Source organism: Cupressus sempervirens, chromosome 11 (assembly GCF_028749045.1).
Source record: "Cupressus sempervirens isolate cs-2001-9-10 chromosome 11, ASM2874904v1, whole genome shotgun sequence".
NCBI lineage: Eukaryota > Viridiplantae > Streptophyta > Pinopsida > Cupressales > Cupressaceae > Cupressus > Cupressus sempervirens.
This window is the reverse complement of record NC_143128.1, coordinates 87913476-87932889: the sequence shown is the minus strand read 5'-3', so window position 1 is coordinate 87932889 and position 19414 is coordinate 87913476. Positions and strand designations below refer to the sequence as shown.

At 40.4% G+C, this 19414-nt stretch overlaps 1 protein-coding gene across 1 annotated transcript in view; it reads right to left on the bottom strand.

The window, feature by feature from the left end:
* The window catches only part of LOC149528355 (protein MICRORCHIDIA 2-like), a 313301-nt gene that overhangs the window by 273859 nt on the left and 20028 nt on the right, over positions 1 to 19414 (bottom strand). The window contains exon 3 of the mRNA XM_089811551.1: positions 7517 to 7591. Within this exon, the coding sequence (XP_089667677.1) occupies positions 7517 to 7591 (75 nt within the window). The remainder of the gene's footprint in view (positions 1 to 7516; positions 7592 to 19414) is intronic.

Below are 19414 nucleotides of genomic sequence, written 5' to 3'. Positions count from 1 at the left end.
AGAACAAGAGAGAGGTCGCGAATCTCACAGACGGGGGCAAGAAACACTATCAATACCGTCCCAGTTCACCGTGCGGGCATCTCACAGCGGGTCTTGCAACAGTTGATCTCACGTCGCCTCAGGGATTGCTTATGACAGGGTGGTTACTGTCACGCCACGTTGGAGATTACAAATTATAGAGGGTCACGCTGGAGCTGGGTATCCGTGACTGGGTGCTGTAGTTTATACACGGGGGCAGATAACAGTTGATTCCAGAAATGTGGTGCTATTGCTACGGATATTGCAACACTCGATGGTAATCATCAGAACCGTGGTATCAGAGCGGGCACATTAAGGAGCAAGATTGTGCTCAGTCGACTTCTATATACAGGTTCTCATTTCCATGCCTGCATTTTATAATACTAATCATAGTATCCTGGAAACATACATACAGTATATTAATTCCTTCAAACTCATTATCTCATATTATCATATAGTTTAAGCATGGTTGTGCCTGTCATACATGGAAGTTAATAAAACACAGTATTGATGTTCTCTAAAATTGTTATAATGTATTCAAAATCCGTAACACATATGGTTATATATTCTGGAGTGAATCTGTCTCAGCAGTGTTAGAACTTAAAACCAGGATATATGTCAACTGTTTGACGAAATATTCTCAGTGGAAATTCACATAATTTTGATCCTCCTAAGCACAGATTATTACAGTGGTATCAGAGCATATTACAGGGTGCAGGAAAACTGTTTGACAGAATGTCCATTTAATCTCATCCAGTATATTGACTTTAAAATTAAGCTTCAGATTATTACAGTGGTATCAGAGCCACAGACCCTGCCAGCCTGTGGAAAAATATTATTGCAGGTTTATGAATGAGTAAAAGGCAGTATACATTCCGTCATCTTCAGCCGGAAAGGACAGAATCTTCAGAACATTTGGTAGTGGAAGACAGTTATTCGGTGGATGAGGATATAAGCTTTGGGCCAGAAATCCAGGTTGAACAAACTCCTAGAGTTGAACAGGTTCAGGAACAAGAGCAGGTTTTCCCTATGGCACGAAATGAGGAAGCAATGGACAGGGAAGTAATGGAGACCATGCGAGCTATTAGGGAAGGACAAAATAATATTGCTGCAGCATTACAACAGCTCACAGGTGCCATGCAGCAGTTAGCCCCTGTTAATAGGAGAGCTCCCAGCCACCACAGTGGGGGTAGTAGCATTGCAGGAACACCCCGTACAGTAAGGACTCCTATTCGGAATACAGATAGACCCTTGATGCCTGTTTTTGTGGGAAATAACGCTGAAGAAGTAGTGGCTCATCCTGAAACTCCAGCCTTGTTAGCTGATAATGTTATAGCTACTTATGATGAGTGGGACTTACTTCCGGATCACATAAAACAAAACCTGAATTTTAATCAATATTTGAACCAAAAGAGGGAAGCTGAAAAAACCCATCATGATAGGAGGCCTAGGATGCAAAACAGGGATCTTAAACATGCTATGAACAAATTAACACTTCCCACGTTTGATGGCAGCAATAAAACTACAGCAAGGGCGTGGATTCATAAATTGGATACTTACCTAACACTCAAGCCCATGACAGAAACAGAAGCTATCCGATTTGCTACAATGCATCTTGAAGGAGCAGCCTATGATTGGTGGCACCACGGTCTAGTCACTCAAGATCACGGACTCATCACTTCATATGAGGTTTTCAGCTCAAAGCTGATCACCCGTTTTGACAGGAAAGACATTGAGGTTTATTACAGAGATTTGGCTTAGTTATGACAGAGCGGGGCTTTGGATCATTATATAGATGAGTTTCAACGGATTTCAGTGATGGTACCTGACATGTCCGAGCAACGCAAGGTGATGTTATTCACAGAAGGATTACAGGACAGATTTAGAGGCTTGGTCAAAGTCTTAAAACCCAGCACCTTGGATGACGCCATTAAGATTGCTCATGATTTGGACACTCCTTCGTTGTCGCAGCCTCCTAAGAAATCCTATAAAGGATCCACTTCTTATAAGGGGAACAAAAAACAGCAAAAGTCAAATACCCCCAGACTGGATTTTGAGTCACGCAATGAATTGAGGAGGAAGAAGTTATGTTTTACCTGCAAGGAGCCTTGGACTCCTGATCACAGATGTTTGGGTAAGGGCAAAATCCACTACGTTGAGATCCATTCTGAAGAGGAGGAAGAGGTAGAAGAACCACGGGAAGAGGATAGCAGTAGGGACAGCGAAGATGAGAAGGAGGATGAAGAGCAGATGGGAAAAGATAAGAAAAAGGAACAAACTACTCCTGAGCAAGCTCCAGTTTTAGCTACCCTATCTAGTGATCCAGCATGTCATCCTTTCAGGGTGAAAGGAGTTGTTAGAGGCCAGCGTATCATTTGCCTTTTAGACACGGGAGCCTCGCATAATTTCATCAGTACTCAGATGGTATCTAGGAGGGGATTGCAGACAGTGGCCATACCTGAGTTTGATGTTAAGGTAGCTGGTGGAGATGTTTTGAGGTGCACAAAGAAGGTAGCCGGGCTTCAGATTCAGTTTGATGGTTATCTTCTAGATTCTGATTTTTATGTGGTTGATCTGGATGGGTTGGATGCTATTTTGGGTAGACAGTGGCTGAGTACTCTTCGTAGGTATACATTTGATCATGTGACTATGCAGTTAGAGTTTTTACAGGGTGATTTCAGCTCACAGGATGGAGGCTATTTTGAGACATGAGGATATAGAGTGGGCTACTCAGTGTTTTATCTCGTCCAAGGAGATTCAGGGTACAGGACAGCGATATCACTGCGACATCCAAACAGTTATAGACAAGCACAGGAGAGTTTTCGAGGATATTCCTCCTGGGATTCCTCCGAATAGGGGATTTGAGCATATTATTGAGCTTGAGGAGGGAGCTAAACCTGTTATTACTACGCCTTATCGTCATCCTAGGCATTACAAAGAGGAAATAGAGAAGACGATAAAGGAGCTTTTGGATATGGGACATATCAGACCCAGCTCTAGTCCCTTTGCATCTTCGGTAGTGTTGGTTAAGAAGAAGGATGGCACCCTTCGGATGTGCATAGATTACCGTGCCCTGAACAAGAGAACTATCAAGAACAGGTATCTGATTCCCCGTATTGATGAATTGTTAGATGAGCTTCATGGGGCAGTTTATTTTTCCAAGATAGATCTACGCTCAGGGTACCATCAGATTCGGGTCCGGAAAGAAGATGTGCATAAGACAGCGTTCAGATGCCATTACGGACATTATGAGTTCTTGGTGATGCCTTTTGGGCTCACTAACGCCCCAGCCACCTTCCAGTCTTGCATGAACCATATTTTTAAGAAACAGCTAAGGAAGTGTGTTTTAGTATTCTTTGATGACATATTGGTTTACAGCAGAACTTGGGAGGAACACGTTCAGCATTTGGATGAGATTCTTAGCATCTTAGAGGAGAACTTTTTATTTGCGAAGGAATCCAAGTGCGAATTTGGATTGACTGAGATTCTTTACTTGGGTCATGTGATTGGAACTGAGGGAGTTAAGGTGCACCAGGAGAAGATTCGAGCGATATTGGATTGGCCACCACCGAAGGATGTATCAGAATTACGTGGTTTCCTTGGTCTTTGCTCCTATTATAGGCGGTTTGCCAAGGGTTTTTCACAGGTTGCTGCACCCCTTACGGATTTGACTCGCAAGGGGGCTTTTTCTTGGACAGAGGAGGCCATGACAGCATTTGATAGGCTGAAACAGGTGATGAGTTCATGCCCAGTGCTAGCACTTCCGGATTTCTCTAAGCCCTTTGTTCTAGAGTGTGATGCATCGGGAAGCGGAATAGGGGCAGTTTTGATGCAGGACCGGCACCCCATTGCCTTTGAGAGCAGGAAACTTCGGGGCAGCGAGGTATTGTATTCCACTTATGATAAGGAGATGCTGGCCATAATGCATGCATTGGCAAAATTTAGACAATATTTGGTGGGGAGTAAATTTACAGTCAAAACTGATCATAACAGCCTACGTTACTTCCTTGAACAGAAAGAATTGAATGAAAGACAACAGAAATGGGTCAGCAAGATACAAGCGTATGATTTTGACATTGAATATGTCAAAGGGAAAAATAATACTGTTGCTGATGCCCTTTCTCGTAGACCACCAGCGCGGGATTGTTACATCATTTCTGAAATTTCAGCGGACTGGAAATCACAACTTCTAGTGGAGTATTCCAAAAATGTACACGCTTGTCAGATTATGGATGGCATACTTCAGGATGAGAGGTACAAGGTGCTGAACGACATCATTTACTATAAGAACAGGGTCTACCTAGTACCTGATTCTAAATTAAAGGAGGATATTATGCGCATCTTTCATGATGCACCCACGGCAGGGCACCCAGGATTTTTCAAAACCTACAGGCAAATTAGAGAGAGATTCTCTTGGAAGGGGCTCAAGGATGATATCCTTCAGTATGTTAGAGAGTGCCAGACTTGTCAGCAGAACAAGTCAGAACAGGGATTTCCTGTTGGATTACTTCAGCCTCTTCCCATTCCAGCCCAAAGATGGGAGAGCATTTCAATGGATTTCATCACCGGGTTGCCGAGGGTCCAAGGTAGGGATTGCATCTTCGTAGTGGTGGACAGGTTGACCAAATATGCACATTTTTTTGCGATATCAGCAGACTGGTCAGCCTCTCAGGTGGCTGAATTGTTTTTCCGAGAGATTTTTAGACTCCATGGATTACCCAGAACCATTGTGAGTGACCGGGACAGTAGATTCCTCAGCACTTTTTGGCAGGAGATTTTTAGATTGACTGGTACAGAATTGACTCCGAGCACAAGTTACCATCCACAAACTGATGGGCAGACCGAGATAGTGAACAAGTGGGTGGAAGGTTACTTGAGGAACTACATTGCAGGACAGCAGAGAGCGTGGGTCAAGTGGCTGTATTTGGGAGAATACTGTTATAACTCCCCCTATCATATGTCTATTCGGATGACCCCTTTTCGTGCTCTCTATGGTTATGAGCCTCTCTCTTTCATTGATTTGGCATTATCAGACAGCAGAGCACCATTAGCCAGAGATTGGATTGAGGAGCAGCAGGACATCCTCCGAGTCCTCAGGGATAATATTCAGCAGGCGCAGAATCAGCAGAAGATGTACGCTGACCGGCATCGCACCGAAAGGAGTTTCGAGGTTGGAGATAGAGTTTTCCTACGACTACAGCCTTACAGACAGAGCTCTTTGAAGAAGAGTGGGTCCGAGAAACTTAAGCCCAGATTTTATGGACCATACACTATCACCAGGAGAGTAGGAGAAGTCGCTTATGAGCTGGAGCTGCCAGGTGACAACCGGATTCACAATGTTTTTCATGTCTCGTGCCTCAAGGAAGCTGTGGGTCAGCAAATTGTACCTTCCGATATTTTACCCCCGCTTAATGAGGAGGGTAAGCTTATTTTGGTACCGGAAGAAGTGATTGAAACCAGAGAGAAAAAGTTGCGCAACCGCATCATCAGGGAATATTTGATCCGTTGGAAAGACTTGCCTTATGAAGACGCCACATGGGAAGGTGAGTCTATATTACAGCATCCATCATTGAGATTGCTTGAGGGCAAGCAATCCTGGGAAGGGAGGACTGTCATGTCCCCTTCTCAGTGCTAAATAGATGGGCATAATTTAATCTATCTCCACATCCGGATGGATTAAATGTTAATTGGCAGGATGTTTACCAGTCACAACAGGAGTTTAAAGCGACCTCACTTCAGAACTTCATTAAAGTGAGAGGAAAAATTAAGTCATTTCAATATTATAAGCTATACACTTTATAAAATGTCTTAAAGGCACTACAGGACGAAAATGTGATTTTATCCCACATTCCTCATGCCAACGTTTTTCCCTCACTTCGAGGTTATAAAAAGGAGAGCCTGCATTGGGATTGTTACCATGAAGAATGATATTAAATATTCAGATTATACTGGTTTCTTGAATGTGACTGGATCATCTTAAGGACGAAAACCCTTAAGAGTGTTGGTAGTTTTGGACGTAGCCCCAGAAGCTACCATTTTGCAATATTGGAGAATAGCTGTTGTGCAAACGCCAGGAGATTTTGAGTGGAACGGCATTGCTGAGGAAGCGTAACTGTTATCAGCAGTGCATATGCGCACGGATTCATCTGGACAGGCGTAGGTAAGTAGTTTGATCAACAAAACGCAATCTGGTTCATTTTTTTGGAGAGTCAGTCTTTGGATTACAACACAGTAGAAGGGAAGATATAGAGCACCAGTCGCGCGTCAAGTGGAAGGATCAGAGGGGTTGTAATCAGGACGTATCTGAGGTCACAGTCGGGGGGTTCTAGTCGGACAGCAAGCAGACCACATTCGGCATTAGAAAGAACGAGTCTAAGAATAGGAGAGAGGTCGCGAATCTCACAGACGGGGGCAAGAAACACTATCAATACCGTCCCAGTTCACCGTGCGGGCATCTCACAGCGGGTCTTGCAACAGTTAATCTCACGTCGCCTCAAGGATTGCTTATGACAGGGTGGTTACTGTCACGCCACGTTGGAGATTACAAATTATAGAGGGTCACGCTGGAGCTGGGTATTCGTGACTGGGTGCTGTAGTTTATACACGGGGGCAGATAACAGTTGATTCCAGAAATGTGGTGCTGTTGTTACGGATATTGCAACACTCGATGGTAATCATCAGAACCGTGGTATCAGAGCGGGCACGTTAAGGAGCAAGATTGTGCTCAGTCGACTTCTATATACAGGTTCTCATTTCCATGCCTGCATTTTATAATACTAATCATAGTATCCTGGAAACATACATACAGTATATTAATTCCTTCAAACTCATTATCTCATATTATCATATAGTTTAAGCATGGTTGTGCCTGTCATACATGGAACTTAATAAAACACAGTATTGATGTTCTCTAAAATTGTTATAATGTATTCAAAATCCGTAACACATATGGTTATATATTCTGGAGTGAATCTGTCTCAGCAGTGTTAGAACTTAAAACCAGGATATATGTCAACTGTTTGACGAAATATTCTCAGTGGAAATTCACATAATTTTGATCCTCCTAAGCACAGATTATTACAGTGGTATCAGAGCATATTACAGGGTGCAGGAGAACTGTTTGACAGAATGTCCATTTAATCTCATCCAGTATATTGACTTTAAAATTAAGCTTCAGATTATTACACATATACAAACAGGGAAAGGAAAACAATGTAATCATATTAAGAGCTTTGATTTATAGAAAAGAGCACTTAAATCCTATCTAACAAACTGCCCTGCAACATGAATTCTCTAAATAACACAGCATGAAAATAAAATGTGTCATCATAAACATGTGGGATTGCTATGACATATGTCAACAGTGAATTATGTAACCAACCAACATGAAAACAAATGAGGGCCTGCAATATTGGCACATCCCAGAGAAATATTATTGCAGAACAATCATATATATAGCAAATAATTCATTTATAGCAAATAGAATCTAAGGAGACACCTCCAAAAGCCCACTTGTGAGAAGTCGCATTAGAATGGAGGAATTTTGGATGGACTCGTACATGGTGCATTGAACCTGACAGAAAATCAGTGCCCTTCGCTCAGAACACAACCGCCCATAAATATCAAGAACCAACAGTAAATACCTCAAGATATTATATTGTTATTGGAATCAATAAAATCAAATTAAATAGAAGCATCCAATATAACAATAATTACAAAGGAAACTTGAAAGTATATTTGTGTTGCAACCTCAATGAGGGATGAAAGAAATTAGATAATAAACCTGATTTAATTCTTTAAAGTAAAAATAAAATTTAGATTGCCATATTCTAATATTATTGTATCCAAAGTTACTTTCAGATCAGTTTGCAGTCTCTTTTATATTCAAATGCACACATCTAAATGATCTATTTGTTGGTGAACAGATTGTCCTTTTTACAATTTATCAAATTTACTCTATGCCCAATCTTATAGAAAGAAAAAAACCATTCACAACAGTTGAGAAAGTGTCATTTAATTTAATTTTCTCTCTGAATTTTCCTAAGGTACAGCTCCCTCATCAGATTTACAATGAATTTAAGATTACTTTTGCACTTTTTCCTAAAAGTGACTAAGGGTCTCTTGACTGCTCTTTGGCAATGAGGTAATCATCAATGCAAACTTCTCAGCAATGAATAAATTCAAACTAACATGTGCAGGAAATCCACTTCAAAGAATGAATCTTCACCACAAAATCCAATATGAATCAAGAGTTAAACTAAATAAACTTACAGTAAGAGAACAGCGATCAAGATTTTCGAATTGCCAAATCACATTCACAAAGTAATAATGACCCAACGTTTTGAACACCAAGTTTCAAAATTTAAACCCGAAATTCTTCATATATGTATATTAAACTTCCATGCACAAAGTCTTTGAAAGCAAAAATATCCATATACTATCTCAGATCACTATTTTTTTTATATTATCTACTTTAACAGAGTGTATATCATCTACTTCTATCTATCCCTTGCCTAAAAAACCCCAAACCAGTTAAATGCCCAGCATTTATATTTTTCAAATCGGAAGAGGGCCTCCATCAAAACCCCGCCCTTTCGGTTAATACAAGAAACCGTTATAAAACGAAAGAGCAGTTATCAAAAATGAAAAGGCGCCAAAAAGCAACGGTTCAGTTTCCAGCTTCTTGGTCAGTTTTATCTTCCTCCTCGACAGTTTGACGCACCAGCTCCTAGCTCCGAAACGTGGCCATGAACTCTTGGGTTGCATGGGAGTGAGGATTCTTCAAGCTCATCAATCGAGCTCTACACGCATCTTTCTGCCACCTGTACTCTTTCACTTTGAGACTCTGTCGTGGCATCAGATTCTTGTTGAGGCATAACATAGATTCAATGTTAGCCAGCGCAATGAAGTCATCGGCTCTTGGCGATTCACTATCTCTGATTTGCTCCACTGCTTCGTTGAAACTCTTTATCAACACTTCAGCATCCATGTGTCCTTCATCAAACTACAAGATGCCTATGGGATTTACAATTTTCATGTCCTTTACGAGTTCCTCGTGCATCTCTGTGATCCTATTTTCAATGCCTTGCATCTCCTTGATGGTTTCCTTGTAGATAGATTCCTTCCAATTCATATTATTTTTCAGGATAAACAACATACATGGATCCACATGCTTCATAGGATTCTCATTTAGGAACTTGAAAACTCCGAACCGATCAACCTCTGTTACCTAGAAAACCATCGCTTAGCAATGTCCTAGCTCTGTCTCCCATCCTGGAATCAAGGTTTGAGTCTCCCCTAGCAACGTCTCTCCTTCTGCGTAAACACTTGTAAACTCAAAAATGAATTTATTACCCTCTTTTATTATGCTATCCGTCCAATTTTTCATGGCGTCAGTCAGCAGCTTCCCTTTCTGCAATTGCTTCATCAATTGCTGACTCTCAGCAAAATTGGGGTCGAATAGCTGTGGAATCTGGACAATTGGTGAGGCTCCAAGATTAATCAGGGAATCAATGTATGCAGCCATGGCTGTTACCATCCCCTTCAATTCTTTCTTTTCCTATATCTCCAGATTCCTTCTTTTGCTTATAAGTGGCCACCTCTGCAGTGATTTTCCCTGTCACCGGGTCCTTAGTAAGATAAGCATCCGTTTTTACCTTCTTTGCTTTAGAATCTCTGGCCGCATACCTTGTGACTATATCCTTCACCGATGTGGACACTGGCTACAGACTCCTTTTCTTGTTGATGGAATTTGACAACCATGAGGGAATAGCAGGGTTCATAGGCATCATCTAAGCACCTCTGGTTGAGTTAAAGACCTAAGTTGATCCACCTTGGGAGCTTCAATAAATTGAACATCACCGTCCCCTCCATCAGAAAAATCTGGTCCATCACTTGAATCCTGTCCCTAGGACGTCATTTTCTGCTTTTGGGCTTTAAGTTGTTTCAAGGCTTCCGACTTGGATTGGGACCTTGTTCTTGGAGCGGTAGTTTGCAAGTGATAGGGAGACTTCTTCCTTTTATCTGGAACCAATGTATCACCTGCAACAGGAGAAAATGAAATGTCAGATTGAAGTGGTTCAGAGGAAGAAATCACCTCAGCAGGAGGTTCATTGATGACTCCTCGGCTCTTTCTCTGTAACCAGTCATCTGTGTAGGTCAATATGAACCTAGCCCTCAAATTAATATCATCTTCCTCATCTTTACTCCAGTCAACTGCTAGGGACTTCATCTCACTTGATTCCTTCCAACCGAGTTCAATTATGTCCGAACCATCATTGTTTATCCCTTCTATTTTGAACTTCAATCTGAAAGAATTGATTTGCTGCAAGGTTAGTCTTGAATGATCTTTCCTTAGGACTTCTTCCTCATTTTTGCAGTCCCTCCAAAGATCTTCTAAATGTGGAGTAGCTGAGGGGTTGACCTCAAGGCCGAGGACTTGGGCTGCATATCCCTTACTGTCAAAGTCTCTTGTGCTATGATAAAAGCCAAGATTGAACCCGAGCAGATTACTTCCAATGATGGAAGTGTTATCCATGTTGTTACAAACTAGCGAACCCAATTTGATAGGGAAGGTTGTCTCCCAATCCTCTTGTGGAAGATTATCTTTAACCACGGAAAAGAGTTGTCTACATAACTCAGCCAAAATGAAACAATCCAGGGCATACCAGGGTAGCTTCACAGGTTCATCATCAAACCCACCAATTCTTAGGTATGTGAACCTGGGGAATTGGATGAAGTAACTCCCATATTGTTGAACTAGCCTCTGCGCTTCAGGAGAAATCCTAGGCATCTGAGTTCCTTTCAAGGACATATAGATGTTCTCCATCAATACATCATGCACTTTGCGAAAATCTTCTAGAACTTTATATTTTTGAAACAAGGGGCAATATTGAAAAACGGTTATTCCTTCGTTCCACACTCCATGGGGAAGAGAGGTGAGGTTACATGTGCAGGCCATGTAGTAGGTCAAATATGAGGCCATATAGAAACTCTCGCAAGACTCTTTGGCATGTTTAAGTTGGGTTCTCAATAAACTGGCGATGATTTCCGCCCAATCCATCCACTACTCACCCTTTAAGATAATTTCAACATACCTATACATCCATTCCTCAAACAAGAATACGTCAGCTGAACCCTTCACTTTGTGTAATAATACAACCAGGTCATGAATGTGGGTTTTCATGTGATCTTTAGTGATGACTTTGGGCAACCTAGACCCTCCTCCGTAATTGACCTCAGTCCATTTTCTAGCAAGGATGTTGCGGAATTGGCTAGGAGCCTCACGATATTCGGCCAAAGCTTGTGTGGGTGAAAATGCTACGAAAGTGTTTGTTTTCAATCAGAAAACAGAAGCAATAGTTTCTCTTGTGATGGAGAGTATGGTGTTGCCATCCTTACTCACTATACTCTTGCTCCTCACATCATAGTGGTCAATACAGAGCTGTAGGAGTTCATGACTTATGAAAGCAGGGGGAAAGGCGGCAGCTTCAATTAATCCACTTGTTAACACTTCCATACACCCATTAACCTCATTGGCATATTCTAAGAATTTCGCCTGCAAATCCTCTACTTTTACCCCTTCTAAATTTGTATCACAAATAACTGGTTTCTTACATTCAAGACTAGAAACGTTACCGAGGAAGTGTAAAACTGACCTTATTCTCAATTAAACAAGTGAAGCTTTGAACAGATAAACTTTGTGAAAATACACAGATTGCAAAACAAAACAAAGATTGTTAAGTTCTCACCTGTTCTCTGTTGAAAACCCAATAAGTTTCTCTATCCACTTTAACAACTACTTCTTTCCACTTTCAAATCTTTGCATGATAATTAAAAAGGAAACTGAATGGGTTTTATTAAAAGAAAGTGATTTCATGTGGAAGCACAGGATGATTATTAAGCATTAATGACACATCACCTCTCATTACCCTTCACACATTCGAAAGCCTCACTGCATGAGCTTTTCATTTAATGATTTTCCCCTTTTCGGCTCCATCAGTAATGATTAACTTAATCATTTTCTCAAGTTGAAGATTTACCCCACTTCCAATAATGATGGCTTTTTTCCTCGGAAATAGAAATGTCCTTTAGCTCGTGTCTCTCTGACAAGATCATAAATGGCCTTGTCTGATGGCGGCGCGCTGTACTTCTGGATTTGGAAATGTTGATCATATCTGCCGTGAACCCCTTTGAACTACTTCGAACCAAGGTTCGAAGTGATTCAAAGTAATTCAAAAGAAAGCGCCGCTGCATTAATAAATATTTCCTGCCAAAGAAAAACGTTAGAATAAAACCTTATGTTGAACTACTTTGAACTACTTCGAACCGAGGTTCGAAGTAGTTCAAAGTGGTTCAAAGGAAAGATTGTGACCGTGGGTGTTTGTGACTTTGACCGATCATTTCGAAAGATGATGAATTCATAGACAGCAAGGGAAAGGTTCCAATCAACGATAGACAAAAGGGAGGGGAAGGAATTTTTGAAATGATGGTGACTCTATATACGACTAACACTATAAAACTTGACAAAACTACACTTGCAAACAAATCTATAACAAACAACCAAACCATCAGCAAACTGAGTTTTTATGAGCAGCATGTGTATGGTCTTCACCAATGAATGCATGACAACTATTTGACAAAATACCAATATAGCTAAGTATGTGATAGAAATGCAAAACAAAAATTAAGTGCAAATAGGGTTACACTCTATAGTGGCACCAAAGTTGTGCACCAACTAATGCATGACAACTAATGTTCATCTCAAATTTCTAGAGTTGTGCACCAAACTCCTGCAGTAGAATTGTGGAACAACAATTTGTTAGTGTTGCAAGATTTTCACACCATCGCCCCATTGAAAATGGGGACCCCTTCTTCTTGCTTTAACAATAGGAGTCGTTGTACGTGATTTTAGTTGGTAGCATTTTCAAGTCTCCAAGTCTGAGGGCGAGTTTGAGCAATTTTGGTCAGCTAGGAAGTAATATTTGTCTAGGGTTTGTGCAAAGGTTTTGATGTCCTTTTGAGAATTTTCATAGCCTAAGTCCTAGTGGAAGGGTAGAGTTTTAGCTAAGAAACGTTTACATGCTTGGGAGATGGGAGAAGGATTGTGAGCAAATTTGGAAAGTGGTGGAAATCCTTCGACTCTAGGATTTCGGCTCTGACTCTTGGATATCCACCAGCTACAATTTCCCCAAAATCCCAAGATTTCACCTTAGGACAAAGGGATGTGGTGCAAACCTGGTTGTAAGGGATCCTTACTAAGCTAGCAAACTGATTAATGTAATGTTGAAATGATGAAGAGATGGAAGAATGGAAGAATGGTAATTTTCCTTTGGATCTTGTTGCAATCATGAACCTGGTGGAAATCCTCTCTCCGAAGGATTCCCACCACATTAACCTTCCCAAGCCCAAAATTGCACCACCCTCTTAATCACTCAAATCTGGTCTAAGGCATGAATCCAATGTCAAGAGGAAAAATAGAGAGAAATTAAAATGGAGAGAAATTATCAAGGAAAGATTGAAATGGAACAAGTTTTGGTAATAACATTTCCAGGAAATCATGCTTGGTGCAAATACTCTAACCAAAGGATTCCCACCACATTAACCCTCTCAAACCCAAAAATCCCCCTTTTCACTTTGCACCAAACTGGATTTCATGCAAGTGTTAGAGGTGAGGGAATATTGAGTTCAAGTGAAATTAATTGGCAATGACGATGTTTTGGAAAGATTTTAGGCAATGAAGCGCTGAGTAAACTTGGTGGAAATCCTCTCAGCTTCGGAATCCATGGGAGGAATCCCATGGATTCCTCCTATGTCAAGAATTCCACCCCCTCCATTTTTTTTTAATTATAAACAAGTTTTGGTGATGAAGGTTGCTACTTGAGAATAAATTTAATGATAACAAGAGAAAGGCTCAATATAATTGAAGGAAAAGGATAAATTGTGTTTGGTGGAAATTCTCTCTCCAAAGTATTTCCACCACATTAATCCTCTCAAATCAAATTCCTCCCTTTTTACTTTGTGCCAAAATCGACTCCAAGCAAGCATTGGAAGTGAAGAATGATGAGTTGAAGCGAAATTGGCTGATATAAGGGAAGTGTTGGAAATTGTTGAAGGGTAAGTTAAATCAGTTTTGGTGGAAATCCTTTGACTAGACAATTCCCACCGTGGAGATCCTCTCTTCAGAGGATTCCTATTAATTTTAGTGATCAGAGGTAACAATAAATTGAAAACAAAGAGAGAAACACAGGAACACAACGCGATTACCTTGGGAAAATCTCCTAATAGGAGGGAAAAATTCAAAACCAAATAAGATCATCTATTATTGCACATTTATCAATCAAATTACATAACACTCAGCTATTGATTTGTTGAAGATCACTGATCAATGAAGCAAATCAGTGATATCATTAACCAAGGATGTATCGTCTATGCATAAATACGTGTAGACCTCAAAAGAATGATATATATGAAGAGATCTGTGTCCAAATTTGACCTTATGATAATTCGCTATAAAGGAGTTATAATTCACAGCCTTGGATCTGAGTGTAGCTCACAGGTATGTCACAATCATTGCTACCTTTTATTAGACTAGATCACTACCTTATAGAATATTTATTACAATAATAGATAAGTCATCTATTATTAGTTAATGGTTATCCATTGTAAATATCTAGTTAGCTTTAGTTTGCTTTCGTTTTTTGCTTTCTCTAGAATAGAATGTTTCTATTCTTTACGATTGTTTCCTAAGGAAACATCATTTTATTCTTTTGTATAAATTGAACTTCCAGTCTTTGTTAATAACAAGAAAGTATTTACCAATTACTTCCATAATATGGTATCAGAGCCCAGACTTCAAATTTTTTCAAATTTTTTATTATTTTTTTCAAAATTATCTGCTCCAAAAAAAATTTGAAACTCTTTCTAAAGTCTTTTACATGCTTCGTAATACCTAGTCATGGCTATGGTTTTAGAGACAAAAATCTGTGTATTCGTTTGAAAAAAAGGCATATTTTCTTGGGCATTTTTTTTGAAAATCGCAATCTGCAAATCAGTGATTTCTTGGGCGTTATTTTTTCTTAAGCGTTTTGATCTATGCTATCCTTGCAAAAACGCCTCTGTTCTGGAATAAATCAGGCATCTTTTCGCCTACAAACATCCCTTTTTTTGCCATTTTTTACCTCCATGGCTACCAACTGTATTTTTTCGAAACCCTAATTTATGAGCTCAAAAAAATATTTTGATTTCAAATTCTTGGTGGGTTTTTCGAGAGCTCCATTGGGTTGTTCATTTTTTTGGGTGCCTCGATTTTTGTGCCTCAATTTTTGAGCCAGCGGATCCAAAAAACGATAGCATATTCCTTTTGGGTTTTTTGAGCTCTCTTTTAGGTCACTTTGATTTTTCTAGGTCCTCCATTTTTTTGCCTTGAAGAACGTGCCTCCATAGATTTTCACAATTTTTCATTGAAAACGTGCCATGGCATCTCTAACAAACATTCTACTCAAGCATAACTCCAAATTCAATGGTCGAAATTATGGCACCTAAAAACAGCGGATCATCGCAATTTTTGAATATCAAAACACAGATCAACTTGTTCTGGGTGTTACGAAGTGTCCAACTTCTTTGGGTCCTGATCAAGATACATGAGATCTGAATAATCGAGAGTTAGTGATGCTTCTCAAATTATCCGTGGCTAATGATTAGCTTTCTCAGATTCAATCTAGCAAGATAGCTACTGAGATCTGGACACATCTCAAAGGGCTTCATGGGACTTCTAACAAAAGCAGAGCCTTCTTTCTGAAAAACACTCTATTTTCTATTGTCATGGATGAGCGCACCTTGCTCCAAGCACACCAAAATCGGATTCAGGAAATCCGCGATCAATTACTTGTCATCAGTCGCAAGATAGAGGAAGAGGATATTGTGGTTATCACTCTTCGGAGTTTACCAAAATCCTATGAGCATTTTATCGAGACTCTCAACATCAAATCTTTTGGTGTTGATTTGAAGTTCACTGATCTCTACACCCTATTGCTTGAGCAAGATCGATGGAAACAACAGTTCAGTAGCATCTCCAGTTCCACCTCTACAGAGCAAGCTTTTGTTGCGAAATCCTTTCAAAAGAATAAAGGCAAGTTTCAGTAGCCATCTTAGCAGAAGTCTTCTACTCCAGCATTAGATGATTCCTGAAAGAAGAACATTCAATGCAACTACTGCCACAAGTTTGGACACATGAAGGTTGAATGTCGGAAACACTTAGCTGCACACTCTAAGCAATCAGGTTTGTAGTCCAAATCTAACAATGCAAAGCACACTAAGCAGGTGGAATCTGCGTTTTACGCCTTCATGGCTAAAAGACCTGTAATTCATGTGAAGTCGTCTGCCTGGTACATTGATTCAGGTGCCTCTCATAATTTCACTCACCGCAGAGACTAGTTTACTGACTACCAACCATATTCAGACTCTGTTGTTTTTGGTGGTGGAGAAGAGTACATGGTTCGGCAAAGGCAACATTCAAATTCGGTCTGCTAGGAGGAATCTCGTATTCCTTGATGTATACTATGTTCCAGGGATGGAACTAAATCTACTCTCAGTCAGTCAGTTGCTGTGACATTCTCCACACTTGGCAGTCACCTTCAGTTCAGATCAGTGCACAACCACTGATTGAGTGACTAAGTCTACTATTGTAGTGGATCTTGAGGATCATGGTCTTTTCAGACTTCCTGATTCTGGTGATTCTCAGGACTTGGTTATGGCTGCTCGGCGGTCTTTTATTAGCACACTTTGGCATCAGCGATATGGGCACTTAAATGTGCATTATCTCTCACAACTTGCTCGGGATGAGCTTGTTCTTGGCTTGCCAAAGATTCAAACTCAACAGCTTGGATTTTGTGATGCATGCCAAGCTGGGAAGCAACATCGCACACCTTTCACCGGTGGCGACTCATGGCAAGCTTCTCAGGTACTTCAACTTGTACATGCCAATATCTGTGGCCTGATGGCCACTCCTTATATTCTTGGGTCTAGGTATTTTCTGTTGTTTGTTGATGATTTCAGTAGAAAAATGTGGGTATATTTTCTTAAAAAGAAATCAGATGCAGTTCCTGTATTTCAAAAGTTTAAAACTTTAATTGAAAAAGAGTCTGGGAAATCTATTATTACATGGCATCAAATGCCAGTTAACCACACCCCACACGCCACAACAGAATAGTGTAGTTGAACGTCGGAACAGGACAATCACCGAGATGGCTCGATCCATGCTCGAACACAGACATGTTCTGAAGTAGTTTTGGGCAGAAGCAATTAACACTACAATTTATTTGTTGAACCGGTCACCCACAGTGGTGGTCAAAGGTAAAACTCCGAAAGAGGCCTGGTCAAGTCACAAGCCCAGAATCAGTCACCTGAAGGTTTTTGGCTCCCTTGCTTTTGTTTGGATCCCTGATGCGTCACGCACCAAGTTGGATGCCAAGAGTCAGAAACTCATGCTTGCTGGATATAGCAGTCTTCACAAAGCCTAACGCCTGATCGATGTTGAGACATCTCGTCTCATCTACAGTCGTGATGTAGTCTTTGATGAGCAACGAGGACCTTTCATGCTTGTTTCTCCTATTCCTGATCCAGCAGACCAGCCTATGCAAGCTCATGATTTGGGAGTTCGGCTTCCATTAGGTCCACTTGATGGGAGAGCTCTAGTAGCTCTTACAGCTCCAGTTATACCAGTGATACCTGTACAGACACCTCCAGCTTCTCCTGCAAGATCACCTTGTTTTGTAGACGTTTCACCTGAGTTTGATCCAAATTCTTCTGATGAGGAACGTGATCATCATGCATCTCTTGATACTCATGTTGGTCATTCTCCTATCCGGCCTAAGTGGTGGGCTAAGACACTTGCTGATCTTCGTGATGATGAGCTCATTGATGGGAGAACTACTCGGACAAAGAGCAAAACTACAGATTCTGTTAACTTTGCTCTCATGGCCAACATTCACAATGTGTTTGAACCTCAAACATATTCCGAGGCTAAAGGGAATTCCAAAGTAGGAACAGGCCATGCAATCTAAATACCAGAGCCTGCTGAAGAACAACACTTGGGTTCTTTCTGATCTTCCACCAGGGAAGAAACCTATTGGCTGCAAATAGGTTTACAAAATACAAATCGGATGGTACTTTGGACAAATACAAAGCTCGTTTAATGGCGAAGGGCTTTTCTTAGCATCAGAGCACTAATTATGAGGAGACCTTTGCTCCTACTGCAAAAATGAGCACCATCAAACTAGTCGTAGCCATGGCAGCAAAGTTTGGCTGGCAGGTTCATTAGATGGACATCAAGGGTGCTTTCCTAAATGGTGATCTACATGAAGAGGTCTACATGACGCAGCCTCCTGGTTTCAAGGTTGCTAGTAAAGACCATTAGTTTCTCATATTGGTAAAAGCTCTCTATGGCTTGAAGCAAGCCCCTCAGGCATGGTACATGAAAATTGACACGTACCTCAGTGATCAAGGCTTCAAGAGGAGTTCTTCGGACTCAAATCTGTATATGAAGACTACTGACAGTAACATCATCCTTTTGGTTATTTATGTGGATGATCTGATCATCACTGGTAGTTCGGCATCTTTGATTTAGGGAATCAAACAAAATTTATGCCAGTCTTTATGCTAAGAGGGAGTGTTGAAGACGGTAGCTGCAATAGAGATCTTTATCTCTAGTCTTATGAAATGGAAGTACGTTTGTTATGATCATTATGGTCATCTTAAACTAGAAGAGACATTTGTGGTATTATTTAAGTTAATATTATATAAAAAGACGTGTAATACATCATGTGAAAAGGCATGCATATGGAAATATGAAGTGTTGAATATTTGAAAATATAAAGGGTCTTGTATTTGGAATTTTAATAGACCTTTGTGTGTAAGATGAAGAGTCTAATACAATTGATTTATGTGATTATTTGGTGTATTGTAATATCAATCAAGTGAAAGCCTTGTACTAAAACATTATTATTATCAATAAAAGAGATATTTTGCTGGTGTGGTTGGGTTTTTCCTTTCAAGTGGAAGGGTTTTCCAAGGATAAATGTAGCGAGTTTGTGTGCCTTGATTATTCTCTTCTTTGTTGTTGTTTATCTAATTTCTGGACATAAACTTAACAGGAAGAAGTCGACATGATGCAAACTCCCAGTTTCAAGGTTGTCGGAAAAGAACACCAAATATGTCACCAGGAAAGCACTCTATGGACTTAAAAAGGAACCTCGACTGTCGTACATCATAGATTGATCAGTACTTGGTTGCTCATGGTTTTCATCATAGCCCTTCTAACAGTAATTTGTATATCAAACATTCTGGCAACGATGCTCTCTTTCTCGTTGTCTATGCGAATGACTTGATTCATTACTAG